The sequence below is a fragment of the Hylobates moloch genome, unplaced genomic scaffold (assembly GCF_009828535.3).
Source record: "Hylobates moloch isolate HMO894 unplaced genomic scaffold, HMol_V3 SCAFFOLD_8, whole genome shotgun sequence".
Classification (NCBI taxonomy): Eukaryota; Metazoa; Chordata; class Mammalia; order Primates; family Hylobatidae; genus Hylobates; species Hylobates moloch.
In genome coordinates, this window is record NW_026652283.1 from 47985147 (window position 1) to 48010359 (window position 25213).

General features: G+C 47.5%; 1 protein-coding gene across 1 annotated transcript; it reads right to left on the minus strand.

Moving 5' to 3' along the window:
* Positions 1-18029: 18029 nt before the first annotated feature.
* On the minus strand, positions 18030-25213 carry LOC131384118 (uncharacterized). Its single transcript, XM_058443350.1, has 2 exons — positions 24717-25213; positions 18030-18321 (listed from the first exon to the last, which is right to left on the minus strand). Exons 1-2 carry the CDS (start codon positions 25186-25188, stop codon positions 18176-18178), a joined length of 618 nt encoding a protein of 205 aa, XP_058299333.1. The 5' UTR covers positions 25189-25213; the 3' UTR covers positions 18030-18175.

The window sequence follows — 25213 nt, forward strand, 5'->3', positions numbered from 1 at the left end:
CCTTGGCACTAGAGGCTGCTCTAGGGTCCCTTCCACGTGCACTCTCCACTTTCAAGATAGAGTGCTCCTCATGCTTTGAATTTCTGACTTCTTTTCTGTCACCAGCTGGACAAAACTCTGCTTTTAAAGGGCTCACATGATTATCTTAGGCCCACCTGGTTAATCTCCCTATCTTAAGTCAACTGGTTAGTAACCTTAATTGCATCTGCAAAATTCTTGCCATATAATGTAACATATTCCACAGAAGAGCTAATTATCCAAGGGTGAAAGTCACTGGGGCATGTGCAAGGAAGGGAGAATGGCTTCTAGGAGCTCCCCTCACCCCTGGCCGACAGCAAGGAAATGAGGACCTCAGTTCCACAGCTGGAAGGAACATTCTGCCAACAGTGTGAATGAGGCTGAAAGAGCTTCTAGATGACAGCCCAGCCCTGCTGACATTTTTTTTTTTTTTTTTTTAGATGGAGTCTGGCTCTGTCACCCAGGCTGGAGTGCACTGGCATGATCTCAGCTCACTGCAACCTCCCCCTCCCGGGTTCAGGCAATTCTCCTGCCTCAGCCTCCCGAGTAGCTGGGATTATAGGTGCACGCCACAATGCTTGGCTCATTTTTGTACTTTTAGTAGAGACAGGGTTTCACCATGTTGGCCAGGCTGGTCTTGAACTCCTGACCTCAAGTGATCCGCCAGCCTTGGCCTCCCAAGTCCTGGGATTACAGATGTGAGCCACTGCGCCCGGCCCCCACTGACATCTTGATTCAGACGTTGTAATACTGTGAGCAGAGATCCCAGTCAGTTGCACCGCCCAGATATATGGACTAGAGGATTGTGAGGTAATAAACGGGATTGCTTTAAGCTGCTCTTTGTGGTAATTTGTTACGCAGCAATAGAAAACTATTATGCCAGGCAAACAGCACATCATTTGCCCGACCAAGGCCATCTCTTATTATCTACCTACATCCTCCTTTTTTCCTCCTCCTCCTATTCCTCTATTTAAAAAATAGTCTCATCTGAATATTACTCGTCCACAAAAAGGCTGATTCTGACACATGCTACAACACAGATGAACCTTGAAGACATTATGCTACATAAAATAAGCTAAGCCAGTCACAAAAATACAAATACTGTATGATTCCAAATATATGAGTAATCAGATTCATAGAGACAGAAAGCAGAATGGTGGTTGCCAGGGGCTGCGAGGATTGGGGAATGGGAGTATTGTTTAATGGGTCTGGAGTTTCAGTTTGGGAAGATGAAAAGGTTCTGGAGATGAATGGTGGTAATGCTTGCATAACAACATGAATGTACTTAATGCCATTGAATTGTACAATTAAAAATGGTTAAATGGGCTGAGTGTGGTGGCTCATGCCTGTAATCCTAACACTTTGGGAGGCCAAGGCGGGCAGATCACTTGGTGTCAGGAGTTCAAGACCAACCTGGTCAACATGGTGAAACTCCGTCTCTACTAAAAATACAAAAATTATCCAGGTGTGGTGGCACATGCTTGTAATCCCAGCTACTTGGAAGGGTGAGGCAGGAGGATCACTTGAACCTGGGAGGGGGAGTTGTAGGGAGCTGAAATGGTGCCATTGCACTCCAGCCTGGGCAACAGAGCAAGACTTCGTCTAAAAAAAAAAAAAAAAGTTAAATGGTGAATTTTGTGTTACGTTTATTTTACCACAATAAAAACAATTTTTTAAATAGTCTCATCAAAGTAATGCATATCATGGTTAAAAAGCAACAGCCTCCATCTGCCTGATACCTTCTATGACGTAAAAGACTTCAGACTCAGCCGTTTCTTCTAAGACTTGCTTCTGTGTATTTATTATGCTTCTCTTGCCTTTTTTTTCTTAATGTACGAAGAATAAATGGTAAAGATTTCAAACAGTGAAAATTATGTCTTCGTCCAACCCCCATTCTCTCTGTCCACAAGCCCCACTCAAAAAAGCAATGCCAAGTTTCCTGTATATTTTTCCCCTGGGTACTCAATGCATAAAATAAGCATATTCTATACTTATATACATAGCTTCTTTCTCTTTCTCTTTCTTTTCTTTCTTTCTCTTTCTCTTTCTTTTTTTTCTTTTCTTTCTTTCCCTCTCTCTCTCCTCCCTTCCTTCCTTTTTTTTTTTTAACAGGAGACCAGAGTTTTATTATTACTCAAACCAGTCTCCCCCAAAACTTGGGGACTGCGGTTTTTAAGGATAAAATGATGGGTAGGTGGTCCGAAAGTGGGGAGTGCTGATTGATCAGTTGGAGATAAAATCACAGGGAGTCGAAGCTGTCCTCTTGCCATGAGTCAGTTTCTGGGCGGGAGCCACAAGACCAGATGAGCTAGTTTATCAATCTGTGTAGTGCCAGCTGATCTGTCGAGTACAGGGTCTTTAGTTACAGAGGAGGAAGGCAGTCGCAAACTGACATGTTAGGAACCCTGTACTGTGACTGTGTAGACAAGGTATGAGGCCAGCTCTCCTGAGGGGCTTTAATTGCTCTATAAGTCAACTTTGATTCCTTAAAGCAGTCTGTTTATATTTGAAAGCACGTCATTCCAGTCAAAGCCTTGGTAAAATAACCAGCATCTCCAACTGTGTCCCAAAGTCAGCCAATTGGTGCTGTGTAGACAATTTTCCTTTGAATTGGGGATCTCTTCAGTATAGTCCCTTCATGGTTTGCCAGGAAGATGTTATCAGAAAGGGGTCCCAATCCAGACCCCCAGAGAAGGTTCTTGGATCTTGCACAAGCAAGAATTTGGGATGAATCCATACAGTAAAGTGAAAGCAAGTTTATTAAGAAAGTAAAGAAACAAAAGAAAGGCTACTCCATAGGCAGAGCAGCATAGCTCCTTTGCTTTTTGCACAATGGTAACACATATGGACTCCCTTTTTTTTTTTTTTTTTTGAGACAGGGTCTCACTCTGTTGCCCAGGCTGGAGTGCAGTGGCGCGATCTTGGCTCACTACAACCTCTGACTCCCACGTTCAAGCGATTCTCCTGCCTCAGCCTCCCGAGTAGCTGGGATTATAGGTGCCCGCCACCACACCTGGCTAATTTTTGTATTTTTAGTAGAGACAGGGTTTCACCATGTTGCCCAGGCTGATCTCGATCTCTTGACCTCAGGTGATCTGCCCGCCATGGCCTCCCAAAGTGTTGGGATTACAGGCGTGAGCCACCACTCCCAGCCTCACCTTTTCTTTTCCTCAAGCTTCTAACTGCCTTTATCCTTCCCTAATGTTTATCTAGTCTCTCTTTCACCTGGTCTCCTCCTTTCCCCAGAGACTTCCTTTCAAGGACCTCTATTATCCTACTCCAGTGTGGTCTGCTAGTGTCCAAGCCTGCTGGACATCTGTCGTCTGACTTCCTTTCACGGCTTTCTGCATGAAGTCCAGTCTCTTTGAAACTCCTCTTTAATGGTGTATTTCCCTGTTTTTCTGGGGCACACTCTCCAGGTAACTACCTAAGGAACAGTGCAGATGATGAAGGTATTCTGACTCCTGTGTATCTCCATATGTCTTTATTATATCCTTAAAAGTGATAGTTCAGCCTGTATAGAATTCTAGATGGAAAGTTCAGTTCTCTCAGCAATTGAAGCATTTCTCCATTGTCCTCTAGCGTCTAGTATTGCTGCTGAGAATTCTGAAGTCATTCTGATTCTCATTCCTTTTAGACCTTTTTTTCTTTATTTTCATTTTTCTCCCATCTGAAAGCTTTAGATCTCTTTATCCCTGTGTTCAAAAATGTTAGGATGCTGTACCTGAGTGTAAATCATTTTTTCATTCATTTTCTGGGCACATAGCTCTTTTAATATGGAAATTTTTGAACTTTATGAGAAATGTTTTATTGTAACTTTAAATAATTCATCTTCTCCATTTTTATTTGTTTTTGCAGGAATTCCCATTTGTTGGATTTTTTATTTCTTGGATTGATTCTTTATGTCTTATGTTTTCTATCTCCTTATATTTTTATTTCACTCTGAGAAATTTCCTTAATTTTAAAACATTCTATTAAAATGTTTTGTTTGTTTTGAGATGAAGTCTTGCTCTGTCACCCAGGCTGGAGTACAGTGGCACAATCTCAGCTCACTGCAACCTCCGCCTCCCGGGTTCAAGCAATTCTCCTGCCTCAGCCTCCTGAGTAGCTGGGATTACAGGCGTGTGCCACCACACCTGGCTAATTTTTGTATTTTTAGTAGAGACAGGGTTTCACTATGTTGGCCAGACTGGTCTTGAACTCCTGACCTCAGACGATCTGCCCACTTTGGCCTCCCAGAGTGCTAGGATTACAGGCAAGAGCCACCGCGCCTGGCCAACATTCTATTAAATTTAAAAGCATATATATTTCTTGAATTTTCAAAAGCTCTCTCTGGGTCTCTGTTTCTTTTTTCCTCATACCATCCAGTTGTATTTGATGCATCCAATGCCCCCTTGAATCCCTGGGAAGGTATAAATAGAGTATAAAAAACTATTTTTTAGTTCTTTTTTGTTTCTTGCATTATTCCTATTTCCCCTGAGGCCATTTTATTTGTTTGTCTTTCTCTGAGTTTGGAGGCTTTCCTCAAATGTGTGGTCATCTTTGATTGTCCATTCATATTTAGGAATGAAGAACTAAAAAGCCCACTGAGTAGCTGGTATGCCTTAGATTGCTAGTGGCAACCAGTCAGTCAATCACTAGAGCAGAGGACTTCCTCTCTCCACTCCCACCCCAATGCCAGAGCATGTCTTCTGGGGACATTAGATTTCTCCAAAACCCCCTGATCTCCCACCTGGAGCATAGATGCCAGCTTTCCCAGTGCTCTGCACACAGGGGTGGGGAGAGACTGTCCAATGTACAGACTTCCAGTCAATCCCCTCTTTAAGCTCTGTGTCTTGCTGGTTCTGCCCAGGTGCTGCCTCCTTCCTGGCCTGTATCTTCCTCTCTGCACACACTCTACTGAGGCTTTCTCTGCCCTGCTGCATCAGTTACCACCCCTCCATTTGCTTTTTTTTTTGAGATAGGGTCTGGCTGGGGTTTAGTGGCACAATCTTGGCTCACTGCAGCCTCTGCCTTCCAGACTCAAGTGATCCTCCCACCTCAGCCTCCCAAGTACCTGGGACTACTGGTGTGCACCACCATGCCAGGCTAATTTTTGTATTTTGTATTTTTAATTTTTGGTAGAGATGAGGTCTCGCCATATTGCCCAGGCTGGTCTTGAACTCCTGGGCTCAAGTGATCCTCCCACCTCAGCCTCCCAAAGTGTGGGATTACAGATGTGAGCCACTGCACCTGGCCCATTTGCTTTTTATTGTCCTGAAATTTGTTGAAATATCTTGTCTACTGAGGTTACCTCACCCATTATCTTTATTGTTATGGGTTTATATTCTTTTTATTCCTTAACAGTCATTTTAGAAGGCCCTTAAGAGACAAGGGGATAAAACAAGTGATCAGTTTATCACCTCTGGTCATGACATGCCAACTCAAGCTCACTCTTGCCCCCAATCAGTACCACACCGACCCAACTGTGACGTCCTCAAAGTGTCTCAGGCCTCTCATTATGGCTCCCTCCTCCCTTAACCCCAGGGTTAGGGGGTTCCCAAGGTTCTCTCCTCCTCAGGAAAGCACTGTGGACTCCTTTACCCTGAGGATGCATGACAGGTGAAAGCTTCTAGGAACACAGTCCGAATTGGTTCAAACCTAACGAATGAAGTGTGAATGGTGCGGTTTCAGTACTAGGCTTGGTTTGGTGAAGACAGATCTCAGGCATGAATGCAGTTCTTATATGTTTTGAGCCCCGAAATTGGTACCATGTTACTCGCTGGTGATAACACAAGACTGACTCTCCCAAAGGGCTGAGACAGTTTCTGGAGAGAAGCTGTTCTACTCAGCACTACACTCTGTCCCCAGACCCTGACATGCAGTCTGTGATCACTGAGGGGCTTTTGCAGCCCCTGACCTATGAGATGTAAAGCCTGGTTGCCCTGGAGGTAGCTCCATGGGGCAGATCCGTGGGCCTATGTGATATCCCCAAGACTGGGACACCAGGCCTCCTAGAGGTCCCTACCTAGAGGATCTCCAGCTGACAGGATCTGACCAACCCTTGCGCAGGACTGAGGGGTTTCCCAGAACATAAGATCTTCAATGCTAAACCCAGAAAGTTGTAGGCATATGGGGATGAGTTGGTCAACCTACCTGCAGAGGGCTTCTCTGCTGGCCTTTCCCTCCCTTCAGCTTCAGGCTAGTTTCCATAGAGGAAGGTTTGGGGCCTTGCTGGTCGCTCTAAGCTAACTTGCCAGGGTCCCAGCTAGACCCCTCTGCCCCACCCCCAAAATTATAGGCTCACTCCCACCTCTTCCCCATCACTGAGCTGTAAAGGACAGTCCAGCTTCTCCCAGGGCAGAAGCCCTTCTACAGCCTCCCTCATCAGTCCCCCAGCTCTGCCTGTAGCCCCAGAAATGGGAGCTGGGGTTGCTGTGTCCCTCACAAAGTGCTTTCCTGACACCTCCCCTCAATATTCCAACAATGACCTTATTGGACGCCTCTTCCTCATCTCAATTAATAATGTGATAAAATAATGATAAATGACATTTGCAGATCACTTATATGTCAGACCTCATGCTAAGCTTTTACTATGTATCACCTCATTTAATCATCTGAATGACATCACAGGCAGGTACTATTATCCTTATTTTACAAATGAGGAAACTGAAGCTCAGAGAGGCTAACTTACTCAGAGCCACACAGATAGTCATAATTGCAGAAACAGAGCTCAGACCTAGGAGTATCTGATGCCCAAGTCTAAGAAAGTGAAATGGTCTTGAAATGTGCAGCCTCCTCCAGAAGGCCTTCTCCAATCATGTTTGGCTCCCGCACCAAACTTTCACAGAAAACCCAACTCCAGTGGCTTAAAATTTTTTTGGGGGGGGGGACAGAGTCTCGCTTTGTCGCCTGGGCTGGAGTGCAGTGGCGCAATCTTGGTTCACTGCAAGCTCCACCTCCCAGGTTCACGCCATTCTCCTGCCTCAGCCTCCCGAGTAGCTGGGACTACAGGCACCCGCCACCACGCCTGGCTAATTTTTTGTATTTTTAGTAGAGATGGGGTTCCATCATGTTAGCCAGGATGGTCTTGATCTCCTGACCTTGTGATCCACTCGCCTTGGCCTCCCAAAGTGCTGGGATTCCAGGCATGAGCCACCACCCCTGGCTGGCTTAAACCTTTAGGATATTATTTATTTACTTAACAAGAAGTCCTTCTAGGGATGGTGCAGTAACTTAGAGATAACAGGGACCACAACTCTTTCCATCTTTCTATGTCATTATCCCAAGGGTATAGGCATGGCAGATTGTACTTACCCAATGTAATACTTGGACACAACATCTCCCATGCCACTTGCTCTTCTGCAGTGTGACCTTGCCATTCCCTCATCAACAGGTACAGTCTAATTCTCTTTCCTTTGAATCTGGGCCAGCCTTAGTGACTAGCTTAACCAATAGAAGGTGGAGGAAATGACATTTTGAACTTTCAAGGTTAGGTCATAAGTCTTGTAGCATCTGTCTGGGCTTCTTAAAAGTCTCAGTCTTAAAACACTTGCTTTTGACAGCCAGCTGCCATGCTGTGAGACACCTGAGCCATAAGGAGGTGCCCTGGTCAAGAGTTCTGGATGAATTCCTAGGGGATATCCAGCATCAACTGCCAGCAATGTGGGTGAGCCATCTTGGACATCCAGCCCAGTAGTGTCTTTAAATTGAGTCTTGGTCAGGCTGCAAGAACATGACAGCCCTCATGTAGGACCCGTCCAGTTGAGCCCAGTCAACCCACAAAACAGTGAAAGATAATAACAAATTGTTTTAAGGTACCAAATTTTGGGAGTGATTTGCAAAGCAGTAATAGATAATTAAAACAATTGGCTTTCTTCTTCTAGCCTGTTGCCTCAAGTTACAAGATGGCTGCTTCAGCTCCAAGCATAATTTCTTTTTTTTTCTTTCTTTCTTTCTTTCTTTCTTTCTTTTTTTTTTTTTTTCTTTCGTGTTTTCCTTCGTTCTTCCGGCTGGTACTCCGTTGCAGCCTCTCAGCTCACTGCAACCTCTGTCTCCCAGGTTCAAGTGATTCTCCTATCTCAGCTTCCCGAGTAGCCGGGACTATAGGCACCTGCCACTACACCCGGCTAATTTTGTATTTTTAGTAGAGATGGGGTTTCACCATGTTGATCAGGCTGGTCTTGAATGCCTGACCTCAGGTGATCCACCTGTCTCGGCCTCCCAAAGTGCTGGGATTACAAGCATAAGCCACTGCACCTGGTCTCCAAGCATCACTTCAAACAACCATATCTAAAAGCAGAAGTGAGTACAGAGCAAAGGCTTTCTCCTTGAGTGACTTTAAGAGGGAGGAAAATCTTAACCCAGAAGTCCCCCAGTATTATCTCTGCATATGTCATTGGCAAGAATTGGGTTGTACCCTCTCCTAACCAAGAAAGAAATGGGCAAAGGAAAAGGAAGAGGGAAATGATTGTTGGGTGGACAACCAACAGTGTTTGCCATACTTGTTGATATGGTGGCTCTGGGAGAAAAAAGAGTTAGGTGGGAAAATGATCCAAGGCTAAAGAAGGAGGCTTCCCTACTTCCAGAAGCAAAGCTGCCTCAGCGGCAACAAGTCTACTGAAAGCTCCTTCTTTAGATAGACAGCATGGTGTGCTGACTAGAGTTCTGCTCTGGGAGACAGAACCTGGCTCTAGTGTGGTATAATATTGCTGATCAGTTTCCCATTCTGTGCCTCATTTTCCTCATCTGCACAATGAAAGGATTCCTTCTAATTCCTCTAGGTTAGGAGAAGCCAGGGCAGAAGGGAGGTGCTGGATGCTTAGCTTGTGTGTAGGCAGTGAACGGTCCAAGTCAAGCTCAGCAGAGCCTGCCTCTAGCCACAGATGCTAGGATTTGCCAAACAAACCCTAATCACTTAATGAGAAATGAAAATGGTGGCTGATTCCTCCACTTAATTACCCCTTTGAAAACAACACACAGGAGATTTACAGTAATCACCATAATCGCCTCATAAAAACCCGAGAGTTTGAAGATGGACACGCCTCATTTCTGGGAGGAATTAGAGGCAAAAATCAAGGCAAGGAATTTCTGGCCTGCCTTGGCCTTGGCTCCCTGGAATCCAGAACTCTGGCCACAGAGTGCCCGCTACCTTGGATAGCCTCCTGGCCCCAGCCAAATATTGTTCCTAATGCTCCACAGCCAAGATGTCCTTGCAGGCCTGCTTCCTGGGTCTCCTCTGTCATTATGTACCAAGAAGACTCACAGCTCTGAAGGTCAGATGGAGGTCCTTTAGGAGGAGACAGGAACATCTCTGAGTCCTATCACTTACAAAATCTGAGCTAAAAGACTGGAGGGGAGGTTGGGGGACACAGGCTATTCCTAGCTGTGGAAAGCCATAGCTCATAGGTTTTCCTGAGGCCATTCAGTCCTGACTTGTACATCTTCCATGACGAGGAGTTTAGATCTCCTGGGACATTTAATGAGATACAAGGACAGCCAGAAGATTCACACTCTGCTTAGCAGAAATCTGTCCTCTTTGAGCTCCTTATAACTAGACTCAGATCACTGGGCATCAAGGTTATAAGTGTCCTCTGGGTTTATCTTCCCTCCATAGCAATTTCTTTCTTTCTTTCCTCTCACTCTCCTTGGTGCAATTCATTCATTTATTCAAAACTATTAAATACCTAATGTGCATCAGAGACTATCAATTATATTTTTTTCCATTTTTAAAAAGAGGTGGGGTCTCACTCTGTCACCCAGGCTGAGTGCAGTGGCATGATCATAGTTCACTGCAGCCTTGAACCCCTAGGCTCAAGCGACCCTCCTGCCTCAGTCTCTCATGCCCAGCTAATTTTTAAATTCTTTGTAGAGATGGGGTTTCACTATGTTGCCCAGGCTGTTCCTAAGCTCAAGCACTCCTCCAGCGTCAGCCTCCCAAAGTGCTGGGATTACAGGTGTGAGCCACTGTACCCAGCTTGACTATCAATTCTTAACGCAGTAGGTAGAATGATCCTTTGAAAACCTAAACCAGATCATGTTACTCCCCTGTCACTCTCCAGCGCCTTCGCAAAGGCATAACCCTTACAGTGCCCCGCAGGACTCTCATGTCCTGCCCTTCGCTCACTCTGCTCAAGCCACATGGGTCTCCTTGCTGTTGCTGGAAAACACCAGATCCTCTCCCACCTCCACACCTTAATACTAGCCCACTGCATTCCCACTGCCTGGAATGCTCTTTGTGTATATCTACATGGCTCCCTCTCTTACCTCCTCCAAGGCCCTTCCTGACTTGCCTACATAAAATTGGACACTCTCCTTCTCTAGTATATTCTCCTACTTTATTTCTGCCATCCAAAACAATACATTGCACAATGTGCTTATTTATCTTACTTAATGTCTATTTCTCTCTTCTAGGGGTCAAACTCCAGAGGGCAGGGATTTTCTGTCTTCTCTCTCGCTCTCTGTCTCTATTGTATCCCAAACACCTAGCACAGAGTCTGTCACATAGTGGGCAATAAATATTTGTTCAGTGAATGAACTAGTGGGGATAGACTAATGAAAAATATAAAGCCCACGCCCTCAAGGAACTTATGGTCTGACGGTAGAAGCAGACATCAGACAGTCACCCACAGGACTGAGCAACTGAATGATGCATGTTGATAAATGCTAGGTAGGGAAGTAGCAGGTGTAATGACAGTGGTCTGACTGTAGCCAGGAACACTGTTGTGAGTTACTCTGAAGAGCTGTTTGTGAGAGGATTGGAGTTTAGGGTGATGAGGGTTTGGAGCCACAAAGCTCTGGGAGGAAAAGATGCTGGAGAAGCTCAGATTGTGACTTCTAGGCCCTTTAAAGGTGATGGGACTCCAGGCAGAGGGCAACCATCTGCAAATGGGGTTCAAGCACCCACTGTGCCACGTCCAAGACATGTGCTCTGGAGCAAACCACCTTGGCGCTGGAGTACTTGCTTCCTTATCTCTAAGATAAAGAAGCGATAACTAGCTCCTAGGCTGGTTGGGAGGTACGAGTGAAATGTTTGTCAGAGCTGGAACCTGCAGATATTCAATAAGTGTTAGCTCATTTTCTGCTCCCTTCTTCTTTGTCAAACCTTTTAACATCCAGCCTCCGTTTACCTGGCCACTCTGTTCTCTCTCCTGGCCCTGTGTAAGCATGAAGAGCTGTATGAGAAAGGGAAGCATCTAATCATCCTAAATGTACAACTGCAGGCTAACAAAGGTTAACAGATCTTTAAGGGGCATAATTTGACAGATTAGACTGATCTCTACTGTGCCCCAGGATGCTTGGCTTTGTTGCAATTAACTAAATCTCCCATCAGCCTCCAGGCCTGATGCCTGTTGGCCTATAAGACCATGCCACTAGAATGAAGAGTTGGAGCAGGGGGTGGCAGACACGGCTAGACCCTGTGGTTCTGCCCATGGCCTCCCTCTGGGGGAATCCCTCCTTGACTACAACCTAGAGAGAGCTCCTGCACATACCCATACATACACATACACACATGCAACACACACACAGAGCCACACACAGCTCCCAACTCCACCCCCCACCATGGGAGGATGGACTCCCGGCCCCTCAAATCTTTCTCTCTTTACTTATTGGTAGGTGGGGTAGGAGGTTGATAAGGAGGCAGCAAGTATATTACTTTTTCCCATGGTTAGCATGGACAGTGGACACACTCAGGCATTGAGCAAATTTTCAACTATGCAGGGGCCAGCCCTAGCATTAGGCAATAGAGAAGCAGATGAATCAGATCAGAGTTTTGGCCTCAGGGCTCACATTCTAGTGGGGGAAACAGGTATTTGCACAGGTAATTATACTATAAACTACACGACAGTGGGTCCAAGTGGGAACCTGCAAGAAGAGAGCTTGTTTTCTCTTTGGGCTAGGGCAAGGCTTTAGGGATTAGGCAGCCTTTGAACTGGGCTGAGGTAGGATGGAAGGGCTCCTAGGCAGATAGAACTGCATGAAGAAGGGCACAAAGGTGGGATAGTGTGGTACAAGTTCAGGAAATGGCAAAGCCTCTGATGTCAGGGTCAGGCTAGAGCATATGGTGGGGACATAACTGCTTTCACCGTAATGATTTGGCTTGTAACCACCCCGGAGACACCCCTCCACGAGTTAATGCCTCCCAGTCCCTCCCTATACCCACTTGACACCTTGGATGGCTTTGACCAGAACTCTTTCTTGTTTACTGCTTCACCTCCCTGCCTGGCCGCACATTCAGCTCCTTCAAGTCAGCCTCCCTTGCATCACTTCAAGGATACAGCAGTCCTGCTTGCTACAGAGAAGCCTTCCCAACCACTCTGGCCCACACGGGCCTCCTCATCTGATCATCTCAAATGGCTGAAGTACCGATATGATTTCACACAACAGCACCCTTTCTAGTAAAGGTACTTTGCTACATGCTATCTTAGGATGCTATTTTCATAAGAAATCCACTACAGTCAGTTCAGACAAAGACAGGGGAAGTGATTACAAGGGAACTGGAAGTCTAAAGGAACCAAACGCATAAAAGGACTTGGCCCAGACTCGGGAAAGCTCTCAGGAGCCCAGGAGGTGGGAGTTTCTCCCTGCCTCTGTGCTCTTTTCTCTTCCCAGACTGACCTTCTCCACCAATCAGATCACATGGAGGAAAACATGACTGCTGACAGCACCTGACAGGTCCAGCCATGTAAAAACAATCTCCAAATTCCCAAGAGAGGAGGCGACTGGTGTACCGGAACCACATGTCCAACCCTGGCCCAGTCAGCTTTGGGTAGTGGCATGGGGTCACATAAAACAAACATGGCTGCTAGGCTACACCTCTGGGGGTCATTTCTCATTGTCATGTGGATTGGTGAGTGGGCTGTTCTGAAACAAGGGAAACAGGAGCAGAGCAGATATCCCAAAGATGCCCATTACACACGTATAATATAGTGTGACAAAATGCTCATATGACTTCTAATTCCTAGACTATGCTACTGACCTACTCTGCGACTTCAGGCAAGTCTCTACCATCTTGGGGCTGCAGTTTCTTCATCTGTACACAGAGGAGGATGGGACTAAGTGTCCTGTTGGGTTCCATAACTCTCCAGGACTTTGGCCCAATTACTTACCCTCTCTGAACTTCAGTTTTCTCATCTGTAAGATGGAAGTAATGATATCTACCTCACAGAGTTATTGTAGGACAATGGGTATGAAAATATCTAACATGGGTTGAGTACAGAGTTATTCAAGAAATGCTGGTGACCCTAGTAGATTTAAATTGGGTGGCTGTCCCGCTCACAGTGGTTTCCCCCAAGGGTCGTAGCTGTGATTCCCCATGTGTTTGGGAGAATTGCTCCTCCTCTAGTTGGGAGCTGCCGTACTCCACAGCGATTTGTCAAGGGGTGAGCATGGGTCCACATTGGGCCACTCAGAATCCTTCTCTGGGGCCTTGTTTCAACCACAACTCTTGTATCTTCATTTGCAGAACTCTAAGGAGAGGGGCTTGTTACTGCCAACAGCCAGACCCCAACCTTGTAAAGAAAGTGGCCTCTGAGAGTGAGGGTGACATGAAGAGGACTTTCAAACACTCGGTTTCAGACATTTTGAAGTCCAGTTTCATCCTTGCCCTGATTTATGAGCCAATACATTTCCTCATTACATTTTTCTTTTCTTTCTTTTTATTTTCTTTTTTTTTTTGGAGACGTGTCTGTCACTCAGGCTGGAGTGCAATGGCACGATCTTGGCTCACCGCAACCTCCGCCTCCTGGGTTCAAGCGATTCTCCTGCCTCAGCCTCCTGAGTAGCTGGGATTACAGGTGCACGCCGCCACGCTCGGCTAATTTTGTATTTTTAGTAGAGACAGGGTTTCTCAATGTTGGTCAGGCTAGTCTCGAACTCCCGACCTCAGGTGATCCACCCGCCTTGGCCTCCCAAAGTGCTGGGATTACAGGTGTGAGCTACTGTGCCTGGCCAACATTTTTCTTAAGTTAGTTTGAGTTGGTATTCTGTCACTTCCTTCCCGATGATACCTTCTCCCTTTCTTTAAGCCTCGGTTTCCTTAGCTGTAAGATGATGGGGTCCCATCCTGTCCTCTTTCATCTCTGACACTTTATTACTATATTTGTTCATTTATTCATTCAGTCAATTAGTCAATCAGTTACTTGGCATTTACTGTGCATGTTATTCTGTCCCTGGCCCTATGCTGGACACTGGCAATCTTGCTAGAGAAACAATCACTTCTCCAGTTCTCAAGACTCATATAGTTAGGTTGGGGAGAAAGGTAAGAAAGGATTCAGTAACGTAGGTGATGATGGCTGTGACAGAGAGAAGCACAGGCACTGTGGGGAAATCAGAGGACTTATCCCTGCTTGGAAGGCTTCCTGGAGAAGACGGCTGAGTTTTTCAGACAGGGGTGAGCGCAGAAAGAAAAGGAAAGGTATTACAAACGAAAGAACCTACCTTTGTAAGGAGAATGACAGAAAGCAACAGCCTAGGTGGGAGGGGAAGGGACACAAGAGAGGGGGCTGCAGGTTCATCTCTACTCTTCTTGAACTTATTTGTATTTTTCCCCCATGAAACTTCCAGGGAACAATAACAACAAAATACCTCTCCATTTTTTAAGCTTGGAAAATCCCCTGGGTGGAGTCTTTGAGTGCAGATAGATGAAAAGAAGTGGCTCTTGACCACAGAGGAGCACTGGAGCAAATGATTCTTTCTCCATCAGGGTGCCCCACTGGTCCCAGGTCCTATCAGGGAAGCCAAACTGGCTGTGACATCTAGCGGCTGGTCTAGGGCTGTCTGACGCTTCTAAAAATAGGAAGGCAGGTGAGCCTAAGGCCAACCAGAAGGCAGAACAGCAGCCCAGGCAGGCCAGGGAGGAGTGTAAACATCCCTCTTCCCTTGATAGGAGACATACTCATTACATTTTGAGCAAAGGAGGCTCACAATGCACCCTACAGAAAATATGCAGTTATTGCCCCTAACATGCCAAAGCCCTACTAATGACTGCACGCCTGCTCCAAAGGCACAAACCGTTCCAGATGTTGCTCCCTGCCTCTGGGAGGGCCCTTCCTTCCTCCCGCCCAAGGTTCTGGACTCCTTCTTGAGTTATAGTCTTTTGAGAGATATACCCCGCTGAGGGGCTTGGGGTGAGTGCCTGTCCTCCCTGGGCCTCACAGGGACAGTCTAGGTGATCCTTGCCTTAACAGACTGTTGTAGAGACTATGCCTGCTGGCCTGGTGGGGCAGTGAGGGAAGAGGTGCTAGGCTGGGAGTGGGGAAAGTGGTGAGGGAGGTGGGTTTTAAATTTGGGTGTTTTCAGTTTTTGCATCTATGAAATGGTAATGAGCCTGTAGGGAGGCAGTAATTTGCAAACTCAATTCTTCAAACACACTCAGGAATTGCTATCTCTGGATACATACTGACATTGGAGCCATCTTCTAGCTGGGTAACTCTGCGCTCCTTCCACAGCTGTGACCTTCTGTCCTCTCATCTGTAAATTGGGGATGGTTTTTGAAATTAACATTTTTTCCTAGTTAAAGAATGTATGCATTCTTGTAGTTTTTTTTTTTTTTTTTTGAAAATGTAATTAAATAATTTTTGAGTAGGTTACGTAACTCACATGATTCCAAATTCAAAAGATGCAAACAGTGAAGAGTTAAAGTCTCCCTTTCCTTCCTGTTTCATAGCCACACAGTTCTCTCCTCATGAAGCAACCACTGTTTTTTGTTTTTTGTGGAACAAAGTCTTGCTCTGTCGCCCAAGCTGGAGTGCAGTGGCACGATCTCGGCTCCCTGCAACCTGTGCTTCCTGGGTTCAAGTGATTCTCCTGCCTCAGCCTCCCAAGTAGCTGGGACTGCGGGCGTGCACTACCATGCCCAGCTAGTTTTTGTATTTTTAGTAGGGACGAGGTTTCACTATGTTGGCCAGGCTGGTCTTGAAATCCTGACCTTGTGATCTATCTGCATCGGCCTCCCAAAGTGCTGAGATTACAGGCATGAGCCACCGTGCCTGGCCTGAAGCAAGCATTGTTATTGGCTTTTTGTATATTAACTATGGATATATTTTAAAAATCTGTTGAAGTATTAACATATATATAGCAAAGTGCATGTGTCACAAGAGCACAACATGGTGAATAATGTTCATAGTTTAAATTCCTAAGAAGGTAAAGAAACAATAAAAATCACGCCAAATCCATACCCAGAGATAAAACTGTTGATATTTTAGTGTATTTTCTTTTTTGATGTACATATGTGTGTATATGTGTGAGTATATATGTATATGAACATCAGAATCATGCTGTATAACTTATACCCTTTTTATAGTTAATATTATATCATGAACATTTTCTCGCTTCATTAAAAATTCCTCAAAAATAGCTCTTTTAATGTCCTCCTATTGTTCCAAGGAATAGATCCAAACTTCCCTAGGGATATTAGGTTCAATTTTTCCTCTATGATAAATAACACAGTGATGAGCATGTTTGAACATACATCACTCGGCACATCCCCTCAGGATGAATTCCTAGAAGGGGAATTACTGAATCAAATCATATGTCTCCTTTAGAAGTCAGGATATAATGGGAAGAGTCAGGCCTGATTCACAGAGCTGCTTAAAGGATTACATAAATTATGTAAGACTCTGGCCTAGTGCTTGGCACAGACACTGAGTTCCATGAGTGTGAGCCTAAGGGGTCCCAGGGAGAGGAGAGGTAAATGTGTATGCCCCTTCTCCCTGGTGGCTCCACCTGCTAGACCTTCCCTTCCTGGAGCTTGCTGACTGAGCCAGATGGGGTTCTCAGTCTTCTCTGATCTTTATTATTTTAATCATTGCAGTCTTGCCAAGCGGTGGGCTGGTGAATGTTTAACAGCCAGATTTCTGGCCGGTGGGGGGCACTCTGATTGGTAGCATTTGTCAGTTTCTGTGGTGTAAACACTCCCACTGTGGCCAATTTCAAACTACGACCATGATGTCACCAAAAGCAGTGTTGGGATGAGATGCATAGTCTCACAAGCCAGTTGGAACTGGCTCCAGATCACCAGCCCTTGTCTTTCTAGCTACCCATATCTCCCTTTCCTCCCTCTCTCTTCTTAACCCCTCCCCATTTAGCCCCCACGCTGGGGCTTTTCTGAGGTGATAGAGACTTAACATTTTGTGGGAGGTGAATGTTGCTAAAGAACAAGAACATCCTCTCCCAGTTCTCTAAAGGAGAAACTGATGCTCATGATGGTCAAGATGACTGCCCCAGGTCACCAGCCAGATGATTTTTCAAGGAGTCTTATTACCTGATTCCTGCTTGGGACATTTCTCAGATGGGAGGCAGTGCTTCCTGCAGTAGAAATAAACTTTCTTTTCTAGCCACTCCTTTTCTTCCTCTTTCTCTTCAGCGACTGCTCTCCTGGATCCACAAGAGGATGAGGCCCAGGCTTTGCCCTCAGGAGCTAAGAGCAAGTGGAGAGGCCAGACACACATGAGCAGCTTGCCAAGTTATTACCACTTTCTCACTCAAGTTCTTCAATCAGCAGGAGCTTTATACCACTTTCTCACTGAGGTTTTTCAATGGCTTCTCTTAACACTCAGGACAAATCTGTTTAATGTGTCCCTCCCTGCATAACCACCACCCTCCCCCACATGTCAGCTCCTGAGAGTAAGAATCCTTGGTCTTCATTTTTGGCTCCCTGGTGCCTAGCATAGAGTCTGCCACAAATCAGGTGCTGAACAAATACTGTTGAATAAATGCAGAGAAGAAAGAGCTGGGTGGAAGCTGGAGGAAGGGGTGAGTGCGGTGTGGTTACAGTCCTAGACTTTGCACTGACTTGCTTCAGGACTTTAGACAAGCCTCTCCCGTTTCTGGACCTCCATGTCCAAAACTGTAAAGAAGACATATTGGATTCTAGCAATAGTTTAAGAATGGGGATTAAAAAAACACCTCCCAGTTACCTCATGTGACAGTAGTTGTGCTTTTAGTATCCATTGATGGACCAAAAATCATGACAAAAATAAAAACAACTGCCAAACTTTTAAATGTGGTTGTATTTATCAATCACAGCAGCATCTACATCCATTTGAAAGACATTCAGACTGTATGTGAGAGACACACTGTGCATGTAGTTTACAGACAGCACTAGGTGCCACATGGTTTCCAGATGCCTTTAGCTAAGTGGCCCAGGTCATCTCAGAGTCCTTCAAGTATGAGGGGCTTATGTCCCTAACATGGGCCACAGGAGGTGTGTAACTTGCATTGGGTCACACAGCACATGAATGGTGGATTCAAACTCAGTCTTCTCCAGCTTGGGTTCCCTTGACTCTGGCAGTCTGCTGACAGCACCACTCCCCTTCGGCTTCCCTGGAAATGAGAAGCAGAAAGGCCTGAGAGCACTGAGACTGCCTAGGGTGCGGGGGCGAGGTGGATGTCAGAACGCTGACAGCTCGAAATGACACGGAACATACTTCAGATGCCTTGTGTGTGGTTTAGGAGCGGCTGGAATTACACCCTCAGGGCTGAGCCAGCATTGTTGGAGCCAGAGCTGAGCCTGGACCCTGCTGAAGCAACGCCCACATGGGGGGTCTTGGCCCAGGGCCACAGAGCTGAGCAGTGGCAGTGAAGGCAGGAGGCAGATTCCTAGCTGGAAGTCAGCACATGGACCTTTTACCTTTCCAGACAGGTGTGGTCATTCATTCATTCACTTATTCATTCAGCAAGGTAGTCAGTCAGGCACTCAACAAATGCTCACTGAGCCGTGCTCCTCTGCAGCCTATCATAGGGTCCAAGGAGGAATTGCTCCCATTCCGCTGGGGAGGCAGGCAGGGAGCAGGAGCATGTGATCCAGTCTCTGCGTACGGTCAGGCCAGAGGTGCCAGCAGGCCTTTTGCCTGGAGAAGGAGCAAGAAATTGGGAAATGTTTTCTAGCAGATGAAATGGTTATCCTCTGTGAGTGGTTCTCAAGGGACAAGCAGGAGTACACCAGGCAGGTTAGGGAAGAAAGGGCCCTGCTGGCAGAGGGGCCAGTGGGAGAAGTAATTAGTGCCCTCTCTACCTTTGGATGGGAAAACTCTCCGGGTTTTCATTTGCTTATTTGTTTGACAATGTGGAAACTGAGTTTTTCAGAGGGAAAGATGAGATTTATTGCTATAAAGGACTTGGAGATGGAAGGGCTAGTTAGACAAATACATGAGACAGTATTTGTATCTAAAGCTGGCCAGTCGGGTTGTTGTCATTTTGATTAGCAAAAATGCAGAGTGGGAGGAGACTTGGCACTTACTTGGCTCAGTGTAGAATGTGTGTGTTGCAGGGAATCAGGGAACAGGGAGGGCGGTGAGAAATGAGGAAGGAGGGGTTCACTGGCCAGTCGTGTGGTGCCTGCCAGCCATGCTGATGACGGGGCCTGAGCCCTGAGAGCGACAGGGAGCCACTAGAGGTGTTTAAGCAGGGCCCACAGATGAAGCGTTGCTCTAGCTGCTGAGTGAAGGAATCCAAGGAGGAGGCAGGGAGACCAGCCAGGAGGCTGCTGCAGTCTTCAGTGAAGAGAATGGATTCAACAGAACTTGCTGAGAACCAACAGGTCTTGGAGACTGGAGGTGGTTGGGGAGGGAGAGAAAGGAAAGGATGATGGCCAGTTTCTGGACGGTGTGACAGGTTGATGTTTAAGCCACCATCTGGGATGTGCAGCTGAAGGTTCTCTCTCCATCCCCGTCTTGAGTGAAGGGGAGTGAAGTGTCTAATGTGGCCCAGAGCCACAGCCTTAGTTCACATCTCATCACATGGTCAGCCTTCTATCTGGTCTCTTAGCCTCTAGCCTCTTCCCTCTCTAGCCCATCCCCTGATAGACTGAGTGACCTAAATGAGACATCTGATCATGTCACTCCCCGGCTGGAAAAATTTCAGACTCTCTGTCTCTAGAAAGGTCCTACTTGGTCCAGCACACAAAGTCATCTCCAATCTGAGCCTATTTACATTCCTGTCTCAGTCCCTTGGCAGTCTACACCAGCCACAGTGAATAATAGTAGCAACAACAACAGCTAACAGTTACACAGCACTGATATGTACCAGGCAGTGTTCTAAGAACTTTACACATATAACTTGCGTAACTCTAAGAAAAACACTTCCTAAAAAGTCTTGCACATCCCAGAATGGACAATACACACTTGCCTTCAGATCTTGCACCCAAGGTTGTCTCCACCTGGTATTCAGCCATCAACCTTCCACCCATCTGATACATATTTATTACTCATCAACTTCTCCCAGTCACTATACTAAGTACCAGGGATCCAAAGTTGAGTGAGACATGGTATGTGCCCTCAGTGCATACAAAGTCGAATGGGGCAGACAGACACATGAAGGAACAATTATAACATGATAAGGTAAGCGCAGTGATGGAGATGTTATGGAGCCACAGAGATTGAGCCCCTAATCCAGTCTGGGGCCTTCCTCACTTGGCCATCTGGAGCTTTACCCCTTCTGGGATGCATTTCCCACTTTGCCAGACAGGGTGAGGTCTCTTCTTCTTGCAGTCCCTACTCTACCCACACCATACACCAACGACCTTTTATGGGGGAAGTCCAGGGGCTGCTTCCTCCTGAGCACAGTGAAGGCAGAGAACAGTCTGACTCACCATAGGATCCCGCACCCAGGGCAGCCTGGACACAGATGACTGGAATTTGCTGAATGAAAGAGCATGAGGAATAAAGAATCACAAAGGGGCATCCTCCTCCTGGGTTATTCTCTGACATTCTCTCCAGAGTCAGGCCTGTACTTGCTACCTTTCCTGAGCCTGGCTCAGGCCCTCTGGAGTCAGATCCTGCTGGTAAGGATGGGGCTGCAGCCATCATCCCCAGTTCAGGAGCAGCCTGGTCAGAAAAGGCCTTGCCAGGCCCAGCCAGTGGGAAACTGCCTGCCTCGGGCTTCTGAGGAACAAGCAGTATCCTGGGCAGCTCTAGTTTTGGGCGGAAGAGGGAGGAAGCCCTGCAGCAGCCTTCAGGACCTCTGAGTGGCAAGAGATGGTGTTGGGGAATCTGAGATTTCCTTGGCGCAGAGCCCCTTCTGCAGACTCTGGGCTCTGAGATTGGTGGAAGCTGTGATGGAGGGCTTTAGAAATAAATGACTCTGGGATGGCCTCAAACTAGAGGTGTTTGAGGAACATTCCAGGAAGCCTTCAGGAGCCTCAGGCTGGTCCCTTGGGCACTCACTGAGTTAACATGGCTCTTTCTTCCCAGAGCTCTGAAGGGCAATCATGAAGATGGGTATCTTGGGCCAAGGACCTGAAAGGGCTTTCTGCCTCAGCCCTCTCTCCTAGGCAGAGTAGTTGGGAAGCCCTGGCCCCTACCCCATGTTCCTTGCCTCAAGGTCTGTCTTGGCTAGTGGTGCCTTTGCAGAGCTGGGGCTGGGGGCAGGGAGTCTTGAGGGCTAGTGCTAACAGCTTAGGACAAGGGTGGGAATTTCCACTCCTATCTAGAGAGTCATCGATGCTGTGTGCCCTGACCTGGGCCTTTGGCCTCCAAAGGGCAGTGGGAAGGCCGGCCCCAGGGCCAATCCCTGGCCATTAATCCCTCCTGCCAGCCCGAATATCCACCCAGTGTGGTCAGACAAAGGACTGCCCAGCCCAGCCACTGTGTTCCTCCCGCCCCAGGGGCTCCACTCAGACGCTGGGCCGCCTGGAATCCAGGCCCATGAGAAAGAGGCCGCCTTCACTGGCCATCTTATGCCCGGATGCTCAGCCGCATCACGTCCGGCCCAGGGCCTGTGAAAAGAGGGCCCAGCCACGCTGAAAACACGGATTAGCCCTTGGGCCGCCCCCTGACACTGGCCTGCTCGGCTCCAGCTCCGGGAAGCAGGCCCAATAGAGGGGGCCAGACAGGCATAAAGAACTGGCAAAGTCTGGGTTCTCACCCCTTTGGCCTAGTTCCCCACCCCCACCCTTCCCAGGATTAGCATAGCCAACCACACATTCAGTTTCATTTATTGAACATGTACTATGTCCTAGGCTGTACACATTGACCAGAAAACTGAAAGTACAAGGAAACTGCACATAGCCACAGGTGGTAATAAAAGCCACTTTTCCCTCAACCCCCTCACTGCCTGGAAGTGTGAGATGGAGGCTGTGGTGGGTGCTTTGGAGGGGCTCCATCACTAAGGGAAGGTGGGAAAGGCAGTGTATGAGACCTTGTCAGCTCTGGTCTGCACTTGAGTCTAGCTGCAGGATTATGTTGCACCTGGTTGAAAATATGCAGGTGCTGAAATAACTTCTCTGGCCCTGCCTCTCTCCTTCCCCTGGTTTAATACTGATTATGCCAATTGTGTAGTAGGAAAAGAAAGCACCTCTTGCTAAGTGCCATTGTGGGCCAGGCACTTTCATATATGATCTCATTTGGCTCTCAAAATGCTGAGAGGGGGCTTCCATTATTCTGTTTGAGGAAATCGAGGCTCATGAGGCTCAAATGAGAACTGGCCCCAGGTCACTCTGCTCTTGAAGCTAGATTTCCTGATGCTGCAGTGGCTTGTCTTGCCTTCTTCTTTGGTGAGCTGGGCATTGTGACTGCACCGTCTTGTGTTCCATATGGCCTACCTTCAGGCGGCAGAATGCAGGGTGGGGCCGAATGCAGTGGCTCATGCCTGTAATCCCAGCACTTTGGGAGGCGGAGGCAGGTGGATCACCTGAGGTCACGAGTTCAGGAGCAGCCTGGCCAACATGATGCAACTCCGTCTCTACTAAAAATACAAAAATTAGCTGGGCGTGGTGGCAGGTGCCTGTAGTCCTAGCTACTTGGAGGCTGAGGCAAGAGAATTGCTTGAACCTGGGAGTTGGAGGTTGCAGTGAGCCAAGATAGCCCCACTGCACTCCAGCCTGGGTGACACAGCAAGACTATGTCTCAAAAAAAAAAAAAAAAAAGAATGCAGGGTGGGTAGGTTGAAGAGGGTTCTGAGGCAGGCCCTGCTAGAATATAAACTGAGCTGACTCTTCATTGTTGTGGGTTAGGGATTGTCTCTAGATCTCCAAGTGTCATCTCCTTCCTCTCTGCTTCTGTAGCCCCTCTGGCTACCTCTATCGTAACTGGCAGTTGTCTGTCTCTCCACCAGATTTCGAGTCTTCATCTCTGTCTTGCCTGGAGCACTTGCTAAGGGACTGGTCCAGAAGTACTTGGTGAGCGATAAGGCTGAACTGAGGCCAGGAGAACTGAAGGAGGGATGGATCTGGGATCCATGTGGAATTGACGGGACTTGGCGTTTGCCTGAATGTGGAGAGTGAGTGGGGAGGAAGGAGCCCAAGATGATGATAACCACACTTTCATCTGGTGGTGGTGGGAAGGAAAGGGGAGAGGTCCATTTGCTGAGATATGGAATGCTGGAAGGAGAGCCGGCCAGGGCTGGAGGATGTACTGGGTAGAGGAAGAGATGCATTTCATTTAGGACATCTGGGTTTGAGATACCTTGAAATATCCATGTGGTTATGCCCAACGGGCACCTAGATATGCTGACCAGGAGGTGAGGAGAGAAGCTAAGAATCTACTTTGGCAGCTGAAGTTGTGGGAGCTGGAAATACTCTAATTATTTCTAATGTCTCAGCTCAGCCTTAAAGGATGGCATTCTTAGAAGAGTGGGGTGCTAGAGCTTTGAACTTCACATTTAATTCCAGCTCTACCACTTACTACTAGCTGTGTGAAGTCAGGGAAACCACTTAACCTCTCAGAACCTTAGTTTCCTCATTTGCAAAACAGGAATAATAACAGTACTCACTTCACGGGGTGCCCAAACTTAAGTGCAATAATGTACATAAAGTGTTTACCAAATACAAAATGCTCAGTAATGGTGGCTGTGATGTCATCAGCTGAGACTGGAGCTGAGAGAGGGGCCCTTGAGCTCCATGCTTTGAGTTTGGATTTTGAACTGGATTTTGAGTTTGGAGTTTACAGGCCTGCTGTAACTAGCTTTGGTCACCTATACCTAGGGACACTCTATAGCATGGCTGGGGGACTAGGATGGGGCAAGTGAGATGCCCCAAATGTAAGGAGGCCCTGGCTCTCAAGTGCTGACTGCACTTGCAAGGCCCTGAGACTGAGCTCTCCTTAAACTCAGCATCTCAGGCACCTCAGTGGGCTCACTGTCCTTCCAGCCTTGCTCCATGTCCAAGTCCCTTGATCTGCCTGTCCCCAGGACAACCCACTTTAAGACAAGGCTCCTTCACCCTGTGGTTCCCTTGGAGCTGGGGATGGGTCTCTCCTGTCTCTTTGGAGAAGAAGTTTCCCAAAATAGGCTGGGTGCTGCATCCCCCTGGATGCCAGTTGTGAGTGGAATTTCTCAGACTGAGTTTTTAACAAACACTGCCAAAGACCCCCCATCCCCAGTGAGATGTGAGTGTGGTGTTTCTGGGTCAGAAGGCGGCTCTTTCAGACCCCCAGTCTGTGGAAGCCTACATTTTGTACTCTGTGTGTGTGTGTGTGTGTGTGTGTGTGTGTGTGTGTCTGAAGAAAAGCTGTTTTCTTATCAGGGGGGTGTGGAGAGGAGGCAGCCAGAAAGGCAGCTCCAAGTTGTGGATTTCCTGGGGGCTCTTCATTTAAAGCGGCCGCACCACTTTCCACGATTCTGTTTTTTCAGAGAACGCTCTCAAGGCCTGGAGGGAGGGCAGGACAGGGGTATGGGGGAAGGGGGTGGCAGAGAGGCGAGATGGTGACCCTGATCTGGAGCAGTCAAACATCCTCCCAGAGACAAAACCGGCCTGGCTCTGCCCTGCCCCGCTGCTTCATTACCTTGGGCCAGGTTCCCTAATGTCTGTGAGTGGGCCTGACGCCTCCCCATCAGGATACTGAGGGCTGGCAAGGCGGCCTTCATCTCTGTCCCAGCTGGGGATGGAAGGTCAGGAGAAGGATGAGGGGACCGACTACTGGGACGAGCAAAATGGGGAGGGGGCTGGGAGACTGAATGGGTGGATTTGTGATTGGGAATGATCCAAAGGAGAGGGGGTAGAAGGAGGGGTGGAAAGGGAAGGGGACTGACCAAATACAGTGGGATGGGGCCAGGGGCTGATCTAACCGAGATGGGGAAGGGGTGAGTCTGGGTCTGGGAAAAACTGATCCAAAGGCAGAAAGGGAGGGGCGAAATGGAGGAGGGTACCGTGAACAGAGTAAGGGGGCTGGGAGAGGAAATTAGAGGGGAGGCGCTGGCCAGCAGGGAAGGCCTGAGCCCTCTCCCCCGGCGGTGGTTGGGGGGGGCCGTGTCCATATAAAGCGGGTTGGCGGCCCCTGCG